This window comes from Ceratotherium simum, chromosome 8 (genome assembly GCF_057802395.1).
Source record: "Ceratotherium simum simum isolate JZ-2026a chromosome 8, ASM5780239v1, whole genome shotgun sequence".
Taxonomy (NCBI): domain Eukaryota; kingdom Metazoa; phylum Chordata; class Mammalia; order Perissodactyla; family Rhinocerotidae; genus Ceratotherium; species Ceratotherium simum.
Genome location: NC_141907.1, coordinates 64707829 through 64725807, shown reverse-complemented (window position 1 = coordinate 64725807; position 17979 = coordinate 64707829). Strand labels below are relative to the sequence as shown.

The window sequence follows — 17979 nt, the reverse complement described above, 5'->3', positions numbered from 1 at the left end:
GATCCACACAATACAATGAATAGCATTGGTTTCTGTAATTATGTGGGTAAATTATGATTTTTTTTGACTTAAATCTCCTAAAAAAATAATTGAGTGCACGGGGCTGCGGGCGCGGCCTCGAGGGGGAGAGGGGCAAGTGAGAAAACCCAGCGTCAAAGTGCAAAGGCTGTCTCGCGCAGCTTCACGTTCAACCAAGAGGCAGCCACTGCGCCTGCGCCTTAGCTCCAAGAGGCAGCCACTGCCCCTGCGCCGTATGCTCCGTACGCTCCTGGCGCTCCTGACGCTCCCAGCGTGCTGCGCGCCCCTCCCCCTCAATGCCTCCATCACCGGGGAAACGGCAGCAGATCGGCTAAGCTGACCTACTGGTTTCATGGCAGCCCCAAAGAAAGCAGTTGTGGGGCCGTTGGTGGGGGCAGTGGTCCAGGGGACTAACTCTACTCGCTTTCTGGTTTTCAATTCAAAAACAGCAGAGCTGCTTTGTCACCATCAAGTGGAATTAACACAAGAGTTCCCAAAAGAAGGATGGGTGGAACAGGACCCTAAGGAAATTCTTCAGTCTGTCTATGAGTGTATAGAGAGAACGTGTGAGAAACTTGCTGAGCTGAATATTAATATATCGAACATAAAGGCTATTGGTGTCAGCAATCAGAGGGAAACCACCGTAATCTGGGACAAGTTAACTGGAGAGCCGCTCTACAATGCTGTGGTGTGGCTTGATCTAAGAACCCAGTCTACTGTTGAGAATCTTAGTAAAAAAATTCCTGGAAATAATAACTTTGTCAGGACCAAGACAGGCCTTCCACTTAGCACTTACTTCAGTGCAGTAAAACTTCGTTGGATTCTTGACAATGTGAGAAAAGTTCAAAAGGCTGTTGAAGAAGGTAGAGCTCTTTTTGGTACCATTGATTCATGGCTTATCTGGAGTTTGACAGGAGGAGTTAATGGAGGTGTCCATTGCACAGATGTAACAAATGCAAGTAGGACAATGCTTTTCAACATCCATTCTTTGGAATGGGATAAAGAGCTCTGTGACTTTTTTGAAATTCCAATGGACATTCTTCCAAAAGTCTGGAGTTCTTCTGAGATCTATGGCCTAATGAAAGCTGGGGCTTTGGAAGGTGTGCCAATATCTGGTTGTTTGGGGGACCAGTCTGCTGCATTAGTAGGACAAATGTGCTTCCAAGAAGGACAAGCCAAAAACACATATGGAACAGGTTGTTTCTTACTATGTAATACAGGTCGTAAGTGTGTATTTTCTGAACATGGCCTTCTGACCACAGTGGCTTACAAACTAGGCAAAGATAAGCCAGTATGTTACGCATTGGAAGGTTCTGTGGCTATTGCAGGTGCTGTTATTCGCTGGCTAAGAGACAACCTTGGAATTATAGAGACCTCAGAAGAAATTGAAAAACTTGCCAAAGAAGTAGGTACTTCTTACGGCTGCTACTTCATCCCAGCTTTTTCAGGATTATATGCACCTTATTGGGACCCCAGTGCAAGAGGGATAATCTGTGGTCTCACTCAGTTCACCAATAAAAGTCATATTGCTTTTGCCGCATTAGAAGCTGTTTGTTTCCAAACCCGAGAGATTTTGGATGCCATGAACCGTGACTGTGGTATTCCGCTCAGTCATTTGCAGGTAGATGGAGGACTGACGAACAACAAAGTTCTTATGCAACTACAAGCAGACATTCTGCATATTCCCGTAATAAAGTCCTGTATGCATGAAACAACTGCTCTGGGAGCTGCCATGGCAGCAGGAGCTGCAGAAGGAGTGGGCGTTTGGAGTCTTAAACCTGAGGATTTGTCAACTGTCATGATGGAACGGTTTGAACCACAGATCAAGGCCACAGAAAGTGAAATTCGTTATTCTACATGGAAGAAAGCTGTGACGAAGTCAATGGGTTGGGCTACAACTCAGTCTCCTGGAGGTGGTGATCCTAATATCTTCTCTAGTCTGCCCTTGGGCTTTTTTGTAGTGAGTAGCATGATAATGTTAATTGGAGCAAGATACATCTCAGGTATACCATAATAATACCAAGCATGGATTTCCAAGATGTGACCTTTCTACATAATGAAGGAATCCAGCAATTCTGTTTCTTACTGAGATGACACTATCATAGACTCTGATTTTATTTATAAACCACTTGGTACATGACTTAGGGAACCCTACAAATAGACCTGAGGCTTGAAATAAATAAATTACTGCAGAAAACGCTGTATAAACATTTGGTGTGTTTTTTAACATTGACAGTTAAGGTTGGACCAGCCACTTTAGAGGTTAACCCCCTCCATTGTTGTAAAATCCTGCTCCATGCCCTGTAAAATATAGGATATTTAGATTCTGTCTGTGGAATTTTTCATTAAGCATTTTCTTTTTTTTTTTTTTTTTTTTTAAATTAACAACAGATATTTTAATTTTAATTTTTATTTTTTTTTTCCCCCCAAAGCCCCAGTACATAGTTGTATGTCATAGCTGCACATCCTTCTGGTTGCCGCATGTGGGACGCGGCCTCAGCATGGCCGGAGAAGCGGCGCGTCGGTGCACGCCTGGGATCCGAACCCGGGCCGCCAGCAGCGGAGCGCGCACACTTAACCGCTAAGCCACGGGGCCGGCCCCATTAAGCATTTTCTAACACTTACAGACCAGGATTTGGTTCTCTGTGCTACACACACTTGATTAAGAGGTGTAACTAACCTGATAAAACTGAGGGACTTCTTGTTGTTGTTTTTAATAGATCCCAAAAGTCCTCTTTTGTACATTATTAGGGAGACCACAATATCTTTACTGAATGTTTAATGAAATTTAGTATTCTCATAGCTTAGATATTTTCCTGGGAAATATTTGCCAAATTAAAATTCTTCAGACATTTTACATGGTGTTACTAATTACACTGATTTGCTATGTAGATCCTATAGGGAGAAAGAAATTTTTTCCTTTGTTTTTTCTTTTCATCTCTCCACTTTATGTACTTTACTTGGCATGTATAACACATATGCTTATATACTTCATTGTAGCCAGTAGCTTATAAGAAGAGCAGTCTTAAGTGGACCACTATATACATAAATATTTTAGGTAGATATTTGGGCAATGAGTATGCATATTATTTACCAGGAGAAACTGTTTCTTAAAGAGGCAGTATTTAAAATTTAAGTATATATTTTACATTGATACCAAAAAAGTGTATTATGATTTCAACTATATTTCTTACACCTTACCTTTTCATTTAATCGTCTCAGCTGGATATATGCTGGAAAAGAAAAAAACCTGTGTAATACTACATTAAACATTATTTTCAAGTAGAAAAAAAGAATTGGTTGTTTAAATAAAAATAATAATAATACCATAGTATGGAGTTTAGGCATATGTAAAAGAAAACAAAACAGCAAGAAAATTGGAAGTGGATAAATAGAAGGATAATATTATAAGGATTGTACACTATATGGGAAGTTGTATAGCATCATTTGAAGTTTCACTGATAATTAAAGATGCATACTCTAAATCCTAAAATAACAAAACAAAAAGTTATACTTAATAAACAAATTAAGTACATAAGCTAGAACTATAAAAATATTCAGTTGATCCAAAAGAGGGCAGAAAAGAGATGAAAAGGGAAAAATGAATAGATAGGAAAACAGAAAACACAGCAGGAAAAGATATTTAAACCTAACCATACCAATAAGCACATTAAATATAAAAAGTCTAATTACCTCAATTAAAAAGCAAGATTGTCATATTAGATAAAAAAGCAAGACTAAAATATATGCTGCCTCCGAGAAACACATTTCAAATATAAAGAAAAAAACAGGTAAAAAGAAAAAGGATGGAAAAAAGACATACCATTCTAATATTAATTGAAAGAAAGCTGGAATGGCTATATTAACATCAGAAAGTAAATTTCACAGCAAAGAATATTACCAGTGCTAGACAAGGTCAATTTGCAATAATAAAGGGGTCAATTCATCAAGGGGACATAACAATCCTAAATATTTGTGCACCTAATAACAGAGCTTCAAAATACATAAAGCAAAATCTGATAGAACTGAAAGAAAAAGTAGATAAATCTAAATTATAGTAGGAGATTTCAATATCTTTTACTCAACATTTGATAGAACAACTTAATAAGATATAGAAGATTTGAACAACACTATCAAACAACTTAACTGACATTCATAGAATATATCACTGAACAATAGGAGAATGCATATTCTTTTCAAGTGCATATGAAACATTTACCAAGATAGACCTCACTCAGGCCATTAACCAAGCCTCAATAAATTTAAAGGATTTCACACAAAGTATGCTGTCCGAGCACACTGGAATTTTAAATCAATCAAAGAAAGATTTTTGGAAAATCTCCAAATATTTGGAAACTAAATAACAAACCTTTAAATAATCTATGAGTTAAAGAGATAAGAAGAGAAAATAGAAAGTATTTGGAACAAGATGGAGCCATCCCTGCTGGGCCTGGCCTTCAAGCGAGAGTGCCCCAAATCTTGCTAGGACTCCTTTGAGTCCAGCCAGCCAGCAGCGGAAGCTTTCACCCTGGAAGATAGCAAGGAGACCCCAGAGGGTGGAGGCCGGAAGAAGTGCGTGAAAACATACAGGGGAAAGGGATAGATCTTGATGACATGTCAAAGGCACTAGGGCCGGTAAAGAATTAAGTGTCAGAACAGCTCACCAAAGTTGCTTTCTCCTAAAACACCTCCAAGTGTATAAGTGACAAAAGACACAGATCCTGTTGCAAACCATGAATATTCTGATAATGCCAGCATAGTTTGATTTATTAAATGCAGGTCCTCCAAAAAAATTAAGAAATGATGAGGCTGGCCTGGTGGCATAGCTATTAAGTTTGCACGCTCCGCTTTAGCAGCTCAGGGTTCACATGTTTGGATCCCAGGCGCCCACCGATGCACCACTTGTCAAGCCATGCTGTGACAGCGTCCTGTGTAAAATAGAAGATGGGCATGGATGTTAGCCCAGGGCCAATCTTCCTCAGCAGAAAAGAGGAGGATTGGCATCGGATGTTAGGTCAGAGCTAATCTTCCTCACACACACAAAAAAGGAATGAAAATGAAAACACAACATATGAAAATTTATGAGATATTACTAAAGCAGTACTTAGGGAGAAATTTGTATGACTAAAGGCCTACATTAGAAGAGAGAAAAGGTTTCAAATCAATGACTTCAGCTTCTATCTTAAGAAACTGGAAATAGAATAACAAATTAAATACAAAGTAAGTAGAAGGAAAGAAATAATAAAGATGAGAGCAATAATCCATGGTATAGAAAATAGAAAAACAATAGCAAAAATCAATATTACCAAAAATTGGTTCTTATAGAGTATCAATAAATTGATACACTTTTAGCCAGATTGACTAGAAAAAAACAATGACAAAATTTATCAGTATCAAGAATGAGAATGATTTCGCTATAGATCCTAAGGATATTAAAATGATAATACAGGAATATTATGAAAACTTTATGCCAGTAAATTTGACAACTTATATGAAATGAACAAATTCCTTGGAAAAAACAAACTACCAAAATCCAAGAAAAAATAGATAACTTGAATGGCCCTATATCTATTAAATAATTTGAATTTCTAGTTTAAAACCTCCCCACAAAGAAAACTCCAAGCCCAATGGCTTCAACAATGATGAAATAATACCTACACAAACTCTTCCAGAAAACTGAAAAGGAAGGAACACTTCCAATTCCTTCTATGAGGCCAGGATTACAGGATTACTCTGATTCCTACACCAGACAAAGACATTACAAGAAAAAACAACTGCAGATCAATATCCTTTATAAACATAGATGCAAAAATTCTAAACAAAATTATAGCAAAATTAATCTAACAATAGGTAAAAAGGATAAGACATCATAACCAAATCAGGGAATATAAAGCTAGGATAAGGAATCAGTATAATTAGAAAACTCAATGTACTTCACTATGTTAACAAACTAAGAAAGAAAAACTGCATAAGATATAACTATACACTGACTAGAATGACTAAAATTAAAAAGATAACCATACCAAATGTTGGTAAAGATATAGACGAACTGAATCTCTCATATGATTCTGCTAGAAATGTAAAATGGTACAAACATTTTAGAAAAGTTTAACAGATTTTAAAAAATTAAATAGATAATTATCATATCATCCCAGGTATTTATCCAAGAGAAATGAAAACACATGTCCATACAAAGATTTGTTCATAGCACTTTACTTGTTATAAGTAAAAGTTATAATAAAAACTGAACACAGCTCAAATGTCCACCAACAGGTGAATGGATAAACAAACCATACAATGGAAGACAACTCAGCAACTATTGACACATACTACAACACAGATGAATTTCAAAATAAGTAAGCCACGTGAAATAAGTCAGACAAAAGAGTACATACATAGTGTTTGGTTCAATTCATATAAAATTTTAGAGAATGTTTAATGCCAAAAAGCAGATCAGTGGCTAGGAACTGGGGGGAAGAGGAGAAGGCAAGAAGGGGTAGGAGGCATGATTACAAAGGGGCACAAAGAAAATTTGGGGAGTGATGACTATGTTCATTATATTATGGTGATGGTTTCAAGGGTGAATATATATGTCAAAATTAGTCAAAATGAACACTTTAAACGTGCAGTTTATTAAATGTCAATTATATGTCTCAATAAAACTGTTTTAAAAAGGAGAAAAAAATTATCTTCAAACTCTAAAGGAATATAACCAAAGTTTGCTCAAATAGGTTAATCTTTGCTCCTCTCTATGATGTATCCTGATGTATCTCACTGATTCTAGAGTCTGCTAGCACGGGGTGTGCCCCTTCCTGTCTCTAGCAGATGTATGAGCTTTATTTGAAGTCATTTGTGTGATTAGGCTGGAGAAGTACATGATAATGTCTAGTATCATTTAAAACAAATTAATTTCCCATTTCATTTATCTGGTCATAATTCTCAGTCTGGGACCCATTGCAAATGACCTTATGAAGAGTCACAAAGAAAGATATCATAAGAAAATCAGGCTAAAGTTCCTCAAATTCAGTATCTCATTCTCATTCCTTCAATATACACTCCTGTGACTATTAGCTTTCCTTTTTTTATATTGTTGCCTTTCTAAGTCTCGTTTCCATAATTTAACTTATATGATATTGGTAAATTACAGTACTTTGCCTCAAGGCTATAAAGGAGCTTCTGTATATTCTATTATAAAATTAGCTAATTAATCATTTCTCTATATTGCCACTAAGCAGAACTACATGGTTAAATTATGATGGTGGGGTCTCATTGCATGCATGTTATGAAGCAGCAAGTCATCATTTAATGTCAGGCATATGTCTGAGGGGGAGAGCACAAGCTCCAATACTAACCAGGAGAATGAAAGCATCTAATTCTGACATTATTTTCCAAAGATGCAGTTTGTGAATTAAAACAAGTAAGTCGTGGTTGGGAGGGGAAGGGGTGAGTAAGGAGGAAGAGACAGAGAAGAAACAAAGAAGATCATGAAGGGAAAGGAATGTTCAAGGTATTCAAAGAGAAACAAGCTGTACTATTAAACCTAATTGAAGGCACCTTATGTGGGATCCATGTAGAAGCAGCACTGAACAGCCAAACCATTTCTAGCTTAGCTCACGAAAGGCGACCATATACATCGCACTTAGAGGGATAAACACCTTCCCCTCCTCACCCCATAGAGAATCCTAAATTATTATCTGTTTGTGCCTGATTTCTGGTGCTTATATTATCATTTTGATATGAATACCCATAATCTCCCAGTGAAGCTATTGTTTCACTCACTGTAAGCCCTTGTTCTCAATGCGTAAGTATAAATGTTGCATTAAACAATCCCATTTAGGGGAAACATTATGCACCAACTCTAAGACTGTTAGATATGGAAAATTTGTTTCCATGCCTTTTTTTTCCAATCATGTGAACTAATAAGATCCCCTAGGGTAATCTTCCAGCAAAGTCTAGAGTAAATACAATATCATCTCAGTCAGTCACCTACTTTAACCTCCCACTGAAATGACAGCTCTATAGTCTATTCTGATTGTTTCAATCAAAACAAAATGAATAAACTTAATAAACTTAATATTTAAATATTCTGCCATAGTTTCCATCAACAACCTTAACGGCCCAATTTATTTGAGGCTTGGAGAAACTGCACGTGAGCCTTGTCCTCTATGTGTTTGGCATACATTACAGTTCATTATCATATCAGCCCTCAACAAACTGATTTATTTTACAAAAAGAAAAGAAAAAAAGACCTTGACCTTTGGTGGGAAAAAAGTAGAGGATGATGAAATGGTGTTAATAATCTTATATTAAACTATCTATGAAATTCAGTTCATTGTAAACAATCCACAAATCTTTCTTATATTCAGTTATTAAAGTATGTTTTTTAAGTGTCATAGGAAATCCAAGTTTGGAAAACATTTACAAAGCCAAAAATATTAAGGAGACGCTTACTTAGTATATGTCTATACTAGTAGCTTTGAAAGAGAGCTGGGCAAAAACCAGGACAAAAATGTTCTAGTGATTGCAAATAAGGATAACTGATCTGTCTAGCTTTTTCTCTGAACTGAAGTAGGCAACCTACTCAATTGCATCTCCCTGTTTCCACCTTTATATGGCCTGAGGAAAGTAACCAGAGCAGGGGAGTAGACACCCTGGAGCAGGAAGCTTTGATTAAGGTCTCTCTTTCTCGTCTCTGTCTCTGTCTCAGTCTCTGTTGTAAGATAAGTTTTGTTTGGCCTTTTGTTTCACTGAAAAGACTGATCACTTCTTCCAACTCTATTTCAAATAGGCCATGGATATCTACCATTAGCTCAGTTTCACAGATGAGAACACTGAGAAAAGAACAACAAAATTACCTTCCCAATCTAAAAAGGGTATAGCTTTAGAATTTTAGAGATGATTTATCTGAGGAATATGATTACTTGCATAGAATTTAGTATTTTCAAAAAACAGTGTTCTCAAAGAAAACTCCAAGTGACTTTCATAATGTCAAAAGGGCCTGGAGTTGGACAAGGTTTGAGAGATCATCTAGTCCAATATCTTCCAATACAAAAAAGTGAAAAATTTAAATCACTTGCTAGATGTCATAAAAACATGTGGGGAGCAAGATTAAAATAGAAGTTTTTATATACTAATGTTCCTTTGGCTTCATTCAACTGATGGGCTTTTGTTGGACTCTCTACCTCAAACAACTCTGTTATGACTTTTCACAAGATGAAAGTTAAGGTGATAATAACTTATTAATTTCTTACAAAACTTAGATTTATGTCTTAGCCAACAAATAATTTGGTGCACACTCACAAACTCATACACACATATAATTTTTATGGCCGCTTAAGCCAGGCACAGTCTGGAAGATTCTGAGCTATAATAAAATCATTTTCTATTCTCCAGTTATTTTCTATTCCTGAAAAAAAAAAACAAAAAAAAAACAGTTTACAGACTCTTTGAGGAGCCCTTTCCTTAGTCATGAAACATGCCAGAAATTTGGGAGTGGACTGGTAGATGCACCATTCCTTTCTAGATACAAAGCTTGCTACTCACTTCCCTAACACTGATATCCTCTCGGACTTACCTAGTCCTTCCCTTCATTTCAGGGAGAGATGCAAATTTCTTCTTCTTCCTTCTCCTCCTTCCTCATCCTCCTCTTTGTCTTTTTCTTTTTCCTGACACAAATCCATTGAGTCATATCATATGGTATTTACTACTCGTATTCACAAACATCAAAAGGACGGCAATCTGTTTAATATCCTGCAGATGAACATGCGCTAAAAAGTGGCATTGACAATTGGGCACTCGCTGCCCACTGGGCACCAAGCAGCGATGTGCTAAAGATCTGGCGTGTTGTTCCATAGAGAAGAATGACATTCATTACAATTGTATCAAAAACAAATTACGTACCAAATGTTTGCCTCGATAAGTACTTGGAAGATCATTTATCTATCTTTCATTCATCCCCGCACAGCCTCTACCCTTCAGCTCTATTGCTGTCAATACTTCCCCTGTTTATGTGTTTTCCTCTCCCATTTGTTTCTGAGTTCACTGCAGTTTCATCTTCTCATACCAGTCCCAATGTATATTATGGCATCATGCAATGCCTACAAATAAGAGGAGCAGAGCCAAAAAGTGTATAAACCTTTAATAAAATAGTTTCTATAGTATCTCATGGTGTCTTGTGTTTGTCATGTAACTGATAGTTGCCATTGGAGAACGGAGGCATTCACTTTTCATTTTCCAGATATTAGAGACTGCTATAAGGAGATGATCTAAGATTTAGAAAGATAAAACTTTAAATTTAAAATAGATCCCTAATGAATTTTGGCTAGAAAAGAGACCTTGTATATCAGGCCCCTTATTTTAAATAGTTGGAAACTGCAGTCCAGAGGAGGTGATGGCTCAAGGTATCAGGGCTGGTTTGTGCCTGGAAATGCAAGGATTAGAACCTAGGGGAACTTTCCTCTACACCATATGCCAAATTTTCTTCGGAGATTTCAATTTTAAGGATAAAAACACCTGGTTTTCTCTAAGATCAAATTTACAGATATTTAGAAATGCAGTGGTAACTGCTTAGGATTTACCCCTAAACATTCAAAATTGTTAGGTCATGGGGCAAGATCCTAGGGGAACTGAACTTAAAAGGTCTCTTCTCTATGTTTTTCCCTCTGAATTCACACTCTTTTAGTTCAGGCATCACCATTATCTCCTGATGATGGTGTCTGGTGGACTACAGTAACCTAACTTGTCCTGTCCCCCCATCACTCTAACTTATCCTCTGCATTTCCACCATTGTTCTCTCTCCCTTCCCTCCCCTCCTCTTCCCACTCTGTCTCTCTCTGCTTTTAACATAATTAATTGTTTTTTTCCCCAGCGCCCCAGATCTGGCTTGGAAAGCACCACCCTCACCTCCACCTCCCCCTCCCTCAATAGGGGCCTCCTGGCCGCCTCATCTCCAGGCAGAGTCTTCTAGGTCTCTCAGCTGCAGGAGCTGCTCGGAGGCACACAGGGGAAATTAGTCATTGCCTGTCATCAGAGAGTGTTTATGGGCTCTGACCTTTCGATGTTGCCACATGGGTGCTTCATAATTGCGGATCTGGACAGTCAAGGCAACAATCCAAGCCTCCGGGATGCTAGTGTCCTCACGGCCTGCCGCAACCTTGTTCATCAGCTGCTCATGCCTGATTTTCGGCTACGTTTTCCTTTTGGCATCTCCAAAGAGGAGAGTCTATTCCTGACATTTCAACTTTGATTCCAAAGATGTTCTGGCGATCTTGGAGCGGCGCGGAAGCAGGAGACTCACCTTCTGGCTGGGCGTGTGGGCGGCCTGGACTCTGGGCGAGCGCCTGAGTGGGTCTGGAACTCGAAGCCCTCCGCTCGGAGCCCGTCTGGTGGCTCTGAGGCCGCAGCACCCACGTGTCGACCTCCGCTACCAATAAGGTTAGGCAGGCGCCGCCCTGTTGGCTCATTCCAGCCACAGCCACACTTCGCTTTTGAAAACGGAAATCTGATCGTTTTACCTTACCGCTTTAAGGCTTGTGCTAATTTCACCGTTACCCAGATAAGCTAATTAGCATAGTATTTAAGCTTCGTATACGTATAGTCTGCCTTCCACCTTTTCCTTTAGGTTCACTTCGCCCACCATCACCACCAGCCTCCACCACACCTCCCAGGTATCCGGGTGCTCTAGTAAAATACCTGAACACCTGATCATCACTCACAGGACCTCGGGTCCCATGACTGAAAGTCTTGTGATCTTTTCACTTATCACGCAGCTAGGTCTTCCTGGAAGCTGTCAAATTAAAGAGAGTCTCTGCACATTTTCTAGGCGCCAAAATTAGAGGCATAAAATACGATTTTGTTCATGCTTTTTCCCTCTCATAGGATGAATATCATTCTTTCATTGTAAAAAGTAGATGTTGTCTTCATTATTTAGGAGTGAATAAGTAGGATTCTTGGGAGATTTAAAGGTCTGAGAAGCTTGATCACTCACCTGTTTTCGAAACCAGTTATTGCATTATAACTTTTCAGAAATTTTCTCAATACCAAGTTACTTCAGTTTTTAATATTACTCATTCTGTGTGTTGCTTTTCATTAATACTTTTCACTTAACCCTACCTACTGCATTCTTCTAAAGATAACTCTAACCACATCAGTCAGATTGGTCAAATTTCTTTATTGAAAAAAAGAAGTCCTGGGGCCTGCCCAGCGGGGCAAGCGGTTAAGTGCGCGTGCTCAGCTGAGGCAGCCCTGGGGTTGCCAGTTCGGATCCCCGCATGCACCAACGCACACTTGTCAGGCCATGCTGTGGCAGGCGTCCCATATAAAGTGGAGGAAGATGGGCATGGATGTCAGCCCAGGGCCAGTCTTCCTCAGCAAAAAAAAAGAGGAGGATTGGCAGATGTTAGCTCAGGGCTGATCTTCCTCACAAAAAAAAAAAAAAAAGAAGTCCTTGTGTCCAGTCCACAATGCCCACCATTTATTCCAAAATCAGAATTTCATTATCTTTTTTTCTAGTTTATGTATATATATATTTAATTGAGGTAAAATGGGTATATAGCATTATATAAGTTTCAAGTGTACAACATTATAATTTGGCATCTTCATACACTACAAAATGATCACCACCAAAATCTAGTCACCATCCATCACCATACAATTGATCCCTTCACCCATTTCATCCACTCCCTAATGCTGTTCCCCTCTGGTAACCACCAATTTGTTCTCTGTAACTATGTGTTTGTTTGTTGTTTATCTTCCACATATGAGTGAAATCATATGATATTTGTCTTTGTGTGACATTTCACTTTTCATAATACACTCAAGATCCATCCATGTTGTTGCAAATGGCAAGATTTCATCCTTTTTACGGCTGAGTAGTATTCCATTGTGTGTGTGTAGATATATATATACATACATATATATCACATCTTTTTTATCCATTCATCCATCAATGGACACTTAGGTTGTTTCCATATCTTGGCTACTGTAAATAATCCTGCAATGAACATAGGGGTGCATATATCTTTTTGAATTAGTGTTTTTGTATACTTCAGATAAATACCCAGCAGTGGAATAGCTGGATCATATGGTAGTTCCATTCTTAATTTTTTGAGGAATCTCCATAGTGTTTTCCACAGTGACTGTACCAATTTACATTCACACCAACAGTGCACAAGCATTCCCTTTTCTCCAACACTTGTTATTTCTTGTCTTCTTGATAACAGCTATTCTGACAGAGGTAAGGTGATATCTCACTGTGGTTTTGATTTGCATTTCCCTAATAATTAGTGATGTTGAGCATCTTTTCATGTGTCTGTTGTCCATCTATTTGTCTTCTTTGGAAAAATGTCTATTTAGTTCTTCTGCTCATTTTTTAATTGGATTGTTTGTTTTTTTGTTGTTGAGCTATATGAGTTCTTTATATATTTTGGGTATTAACCCCTTGAAAGATATATGATTTTCCAATCTCTCCTCCCATTCAGTAGATTGCCGTTTTGTTTTGATGATGGTTTCCTTCTCTGTGCAGAAGGTTTTTAGTCTGAGGTAGTCCCATTTGTTTGTTTTTGCTTTTGTTTCCCTTGCCTTTGGAGTCAGATCCACAAAAACATTGCTAAGACTGATGTCAAGGAGCTTACTGCCTATGTTTTGTTCTAGGAATCTTATGGTTTCAGGTCTTACATTTAAGTCTTTAATCCATTTGTGTGTGTATGAGGAAGATTAGCCTTGAGCTAACATCCATTGCCAATCCTCCTCTTTTTGCTGAGGAAGATTGGCCCTGGGCTAACATCCGCGCCCATCTTCCTCTACTTTATATGGGACGTTGCCACAGCATGGCTTGACAAGCGGTGCGTTGGTGTGTGCCCGGGTTCTGAACCTGCGAACCCCAGGGCTGCCACATTGGAGCACGCGCACTTAACCGCTAGGCCACCAGGCAGGCCCCTAAAGTCTTTAATCCGTTTTGAGTTAATTTTGGGGTATGGTGTAAGATAGTGGTCCAGTTTCATTTTTTTTGCAAGGATTTCATTATCTTTTATCTTTTTATCCTTTGATTTGTTTGATGTCTAGTTCAGTATAGAGCAGTCAATTCTTATATGATTTTCCTTTTTTAGTCCTTATTTTCTCACTGACCGTGATAGAAGTTTCTGAAAAAAGAAGGTTTATCCTCGTAGCAATAATCTCTCATAAAAGTCAAATTGTCAGTTTTAGTTTGGTCATATAACTCAGCTTATTAATGAATCAATCCATAAGATTCATTAGGTTCCCCCTATGCTGGGCACCATGGGAAATATAAAAGTGGAAACTATGTGGTGCCTGCCTCCCAAGACTTTATAATCTAGTAGTGGCAAAATGTCATATACGTAAATGACCATGAAGTAAGGTAGTATTTGAAAAGTATTATTTAGTGAATGAATAAATGAATGTGCAAGTGAGTGGACTGCATATGCAGTAAGTGATCCAGGAGGGAAAGGATACTTGTATCTGGAATTAGAAGACAAATATTATAATGGCAGAACCAGACTTCTAAGGTGTGAACCAGACTTCAAAGATGGATGGGATATCAATAGATAAAGTTGGAGAGATGAAAATAAACTTAATTGTGGGAAATGATATGAGCAATAGCATCAGAGACAAGTTCTAGAGTCTAAGCTCATCAGTTTAAACAGAGCAGATAATATTGGAAAAGAAGTGGGTAATAAAATTTGGAGCCAGATTTTGAAGAAACTTGAATGTCAAGCTAAAAACATAGGTCTCATTTTTTTCCTGTAGGTACTAGAGCTCCATGAAAGGTTTATGTTGAGGTCAGTAACATGATAAAGATTTCATGTCTGTGTCTTCTTGACTTGTCTAGCTTTCATTCTTGAGAGAAAGCATGGAGTAGCAGTAAGAGAATGGACTACTGGCTTTAGATCTGGGCTCCACCACTTACTGTGTGACCTTTGCCAAGTTACTTAACCTCTCTGTGCTTCAGTTTCTTCAACTCTAAAATAAAGATGAGGAGAAGGATGGTGATGATGATGATAATGACAGTGGTAAGGAATAAATAGACTGTTTGAGGAGTAAATGAGTTAATGTATGTAAAATGCTTAGATCAATTCCTAGAAGTGGGTAAGCCCTATGTAAGAGTTTGCTATTTTTATTGTCATTTTCATAAAGATGGAAGATGAGTTGAGTGATTCTTTGGTTTCTGTATTTTTAAAATTGAATCTCAGAAGAGTTCCTAAAAAAAGAAAGAATAGTCATAGACCAGTACGGGTTTAATTTTGTGTATTATAAGCAGAGACTTACAAACTAAGGCATTATTTGGCAATCTAGATGATAGTTCTATTTATCCTTTGTGTGATTAAGAGGGTATAAAAAGTACAACTAAGAAGAGTAGAAAGAGAAGTTAATGTAATCAACTGGTTTCTAGGCTTTAGAAACACATTTAAAAAACTTCTTACGTTGGATTTGGCAATGATTTCTTAGATATAACACCAAAAGCACAGGCAACAAAAGAAAAAATAGATTAATTGAGCTTTATCAAAATTAAAAACTTTTGTGCATCAAAGGGCACTATCAAGAGAGTGAAAAGGCAATGCACAGAATAGAAGAAAATATTTGCAAATGATATCTCTGATAAGGGATTAATATCCAGAATATGTAAAGAAATCCTACCATTCGGTAAAACAAAACAAAAACAAAAAAACCTAACCCAACTAAAAAATCAGTTTAATAGACATTTCTCCAAAAAAGATATACAAATGACCAATAAGTACATTAAAAGATGCTTATCATTAGTCATTAGGGAAATGAAAGTCAAAACCACAAAAAGATACCATTTCACACCCATTAGGATGACTATTATCAAAAAAAAAGAAAAGAAAATAACAATTGTTGACAAGGATGTGGAGACATTGGGACTTTTGTGCATTGCTGGTGGGAATATAAAATGGTGCAGGCACTATGGAAGACAGTATGAAGATTCCTCAAAAAATTAAACATAGAATTACCATGTGATCCAGTAATGCCACTTCTAAGTATATACCCAAAAGAATTGAAAGCAGAGACTCGAACAGATATGTGTACACCAATGTTCATAGTAGCATTATTCACAATAGCCAGAAGGTGGAAACAACCCAAATGTCCATTGACAGATGAACGAAAAAACAAAATGTGATATGTACATACAGTGGAATATTATTCAACCCCAAAAAGGGACAAAATTCTGATACATGCTACAGCATGGATGAACATTGAAAACATTATGCTAAGTGAAATAAATTAGACACAAAAGTACAAATGTTGTATGATTCTACTTACATGAAGTGCCTAGAATAGTCAAATTCATGGAGACAGAAGGTAAAATAGTAGTTGCTAGAGGCTGGGAAAAGGGAGTAATGAAGTTTTATTGTTTAATGGGCACAGAGTTTCAGTTTGGGATGATGAAAAAGTTCTGGAGATGGACAGTAGCAACTGTTGTACAACAATGTGAATGTACTTAATGCCACTGAATTGTGCACTTATAAATGGTTAAAATGGTAAATTTTATGTTATGTATATTTTACCACAATAAAAATAATCTTCAGTCCAAAAAAAGTAGTCCAAGTGAAATTCTTTCACCACTCCTATGTTATATTGGCATACTACGAGTTTAATTGCATTGATATGAAAGTATGGCTGATTATGAACAATCAGAGAACAATGAAAGAGAGAGATTGAATGATCCATGGTATAATTGACATTAGAATCTTCCAAAAGAAGTCTTAAGACATAGGGTTCGTCTTGCTAATTCGATTATTCTTTTCTAGGAAAACATATCCTAATAATGAAGAACTTGCATTTTATGTGCTGAAATATACTCTCTAAAGCTAGTTAGTTTGTTTGCTTTTAAATACAGTGTATTATCCATAAAGCGATAGTTCTTTCAGTATTCTTTGCATAATAAACCTGAAATAATATGAATTTTAGTTTCCAGAATCTTTAGGACTCTAAAGAGGGATTTTTCACCACGGAGAGCTTTAAGTCCTTCTCCTTGTCTGTTCCCTTTCTCACATCTCCTGAAAAAATGGGCATGACCCCAAGAGTGGCTCTGAAATTGTTGCTTTGTAAAGATATCCATCTGTTCCTTTCATTGTCTTCCTCGTCATATCTGACTGCATTTGGGATGTCCAAACACATTTCTGTTATCATCAACACTACAGAGCCAAGAACTCTTTGGAGAAGTAAACTGCATTACAAGCTATTGCCTTATGTGTCCTCAAAAGAATTGCCCTTGCCTAGATCCAGAACCTTTATTATTAGAGAATGTGGAATACTCAGCAGGAAAAAAAGTATTTGGTATTAGACCTGCTATCAAAATGAATTTTAAAGATGAATACCAAGCAACAGAAAACAAAACATGTTAAAATACCTAGGAATGTGGCATTTTAAACTTGACCTTTCCTAATGAGCTGGTATTTCCGAGATTATTATTTTTTATGACTGTTTTAAACAGACTATATAAACTATATGAAAAGGTATAATTCCTGTTTATTCTCCTTTAAGGTGTAATCACTGGGCCAATTTAAAAGAATGCAACAGGAAAATTTGTTGAGCTGGAGGTTTTTTGGATTGTTGGGTCTTTTTAAATGAGTAAGCATAGATATGAATTGTATTGTTTTCATTCCCAGAGATTTTTTTTGGTCAATCTTGAATTATAACTTGCCTCTTAGTTGCTACCACTTAAAGCAAAAATATTATGGAAGTACATTTTTTGATAAGTACTTCTATTTTCATAAATAGAAAATTCTACAGGTTTTCCAATAAATCCAAATAACCACAGGATAGAAAACTTGAGATAGTGCTATGACATCACTAGATTCATTAGTTCAATTGTCATTTACTGAGTGTCCAGTATGTGCCAGGTATTGTGTCAGCTAGGCAGTGGGAATACAAAGACGAGTAAGATATGTTACCTTTGAAGAATGGACTGTTTTGCGGCATAAG

General features: G+C 37.3%; 1 protein-coding gene across 1 annotated transcript; it reads left to right on the top strand.

Annotated features, from left to right (window-relative positions):
- Nucleotides 1-355: 355 nt before the first annotated feature.
- On the top strand, nt 356-2032 carry GK2 (glycerol kinase 2). Its single transcript, XM_004430872.3, has one exon. It carries the CDS (start codon nt 371-373, stop codon nt 2030-2032), a length of 1662 nt encoding a protein of 553 aa, XP_004430929.1. The 5' UTR covers nt 356-370.
- Nucleotides 2033-17979: the final 15947 nt, after the last annotated feature.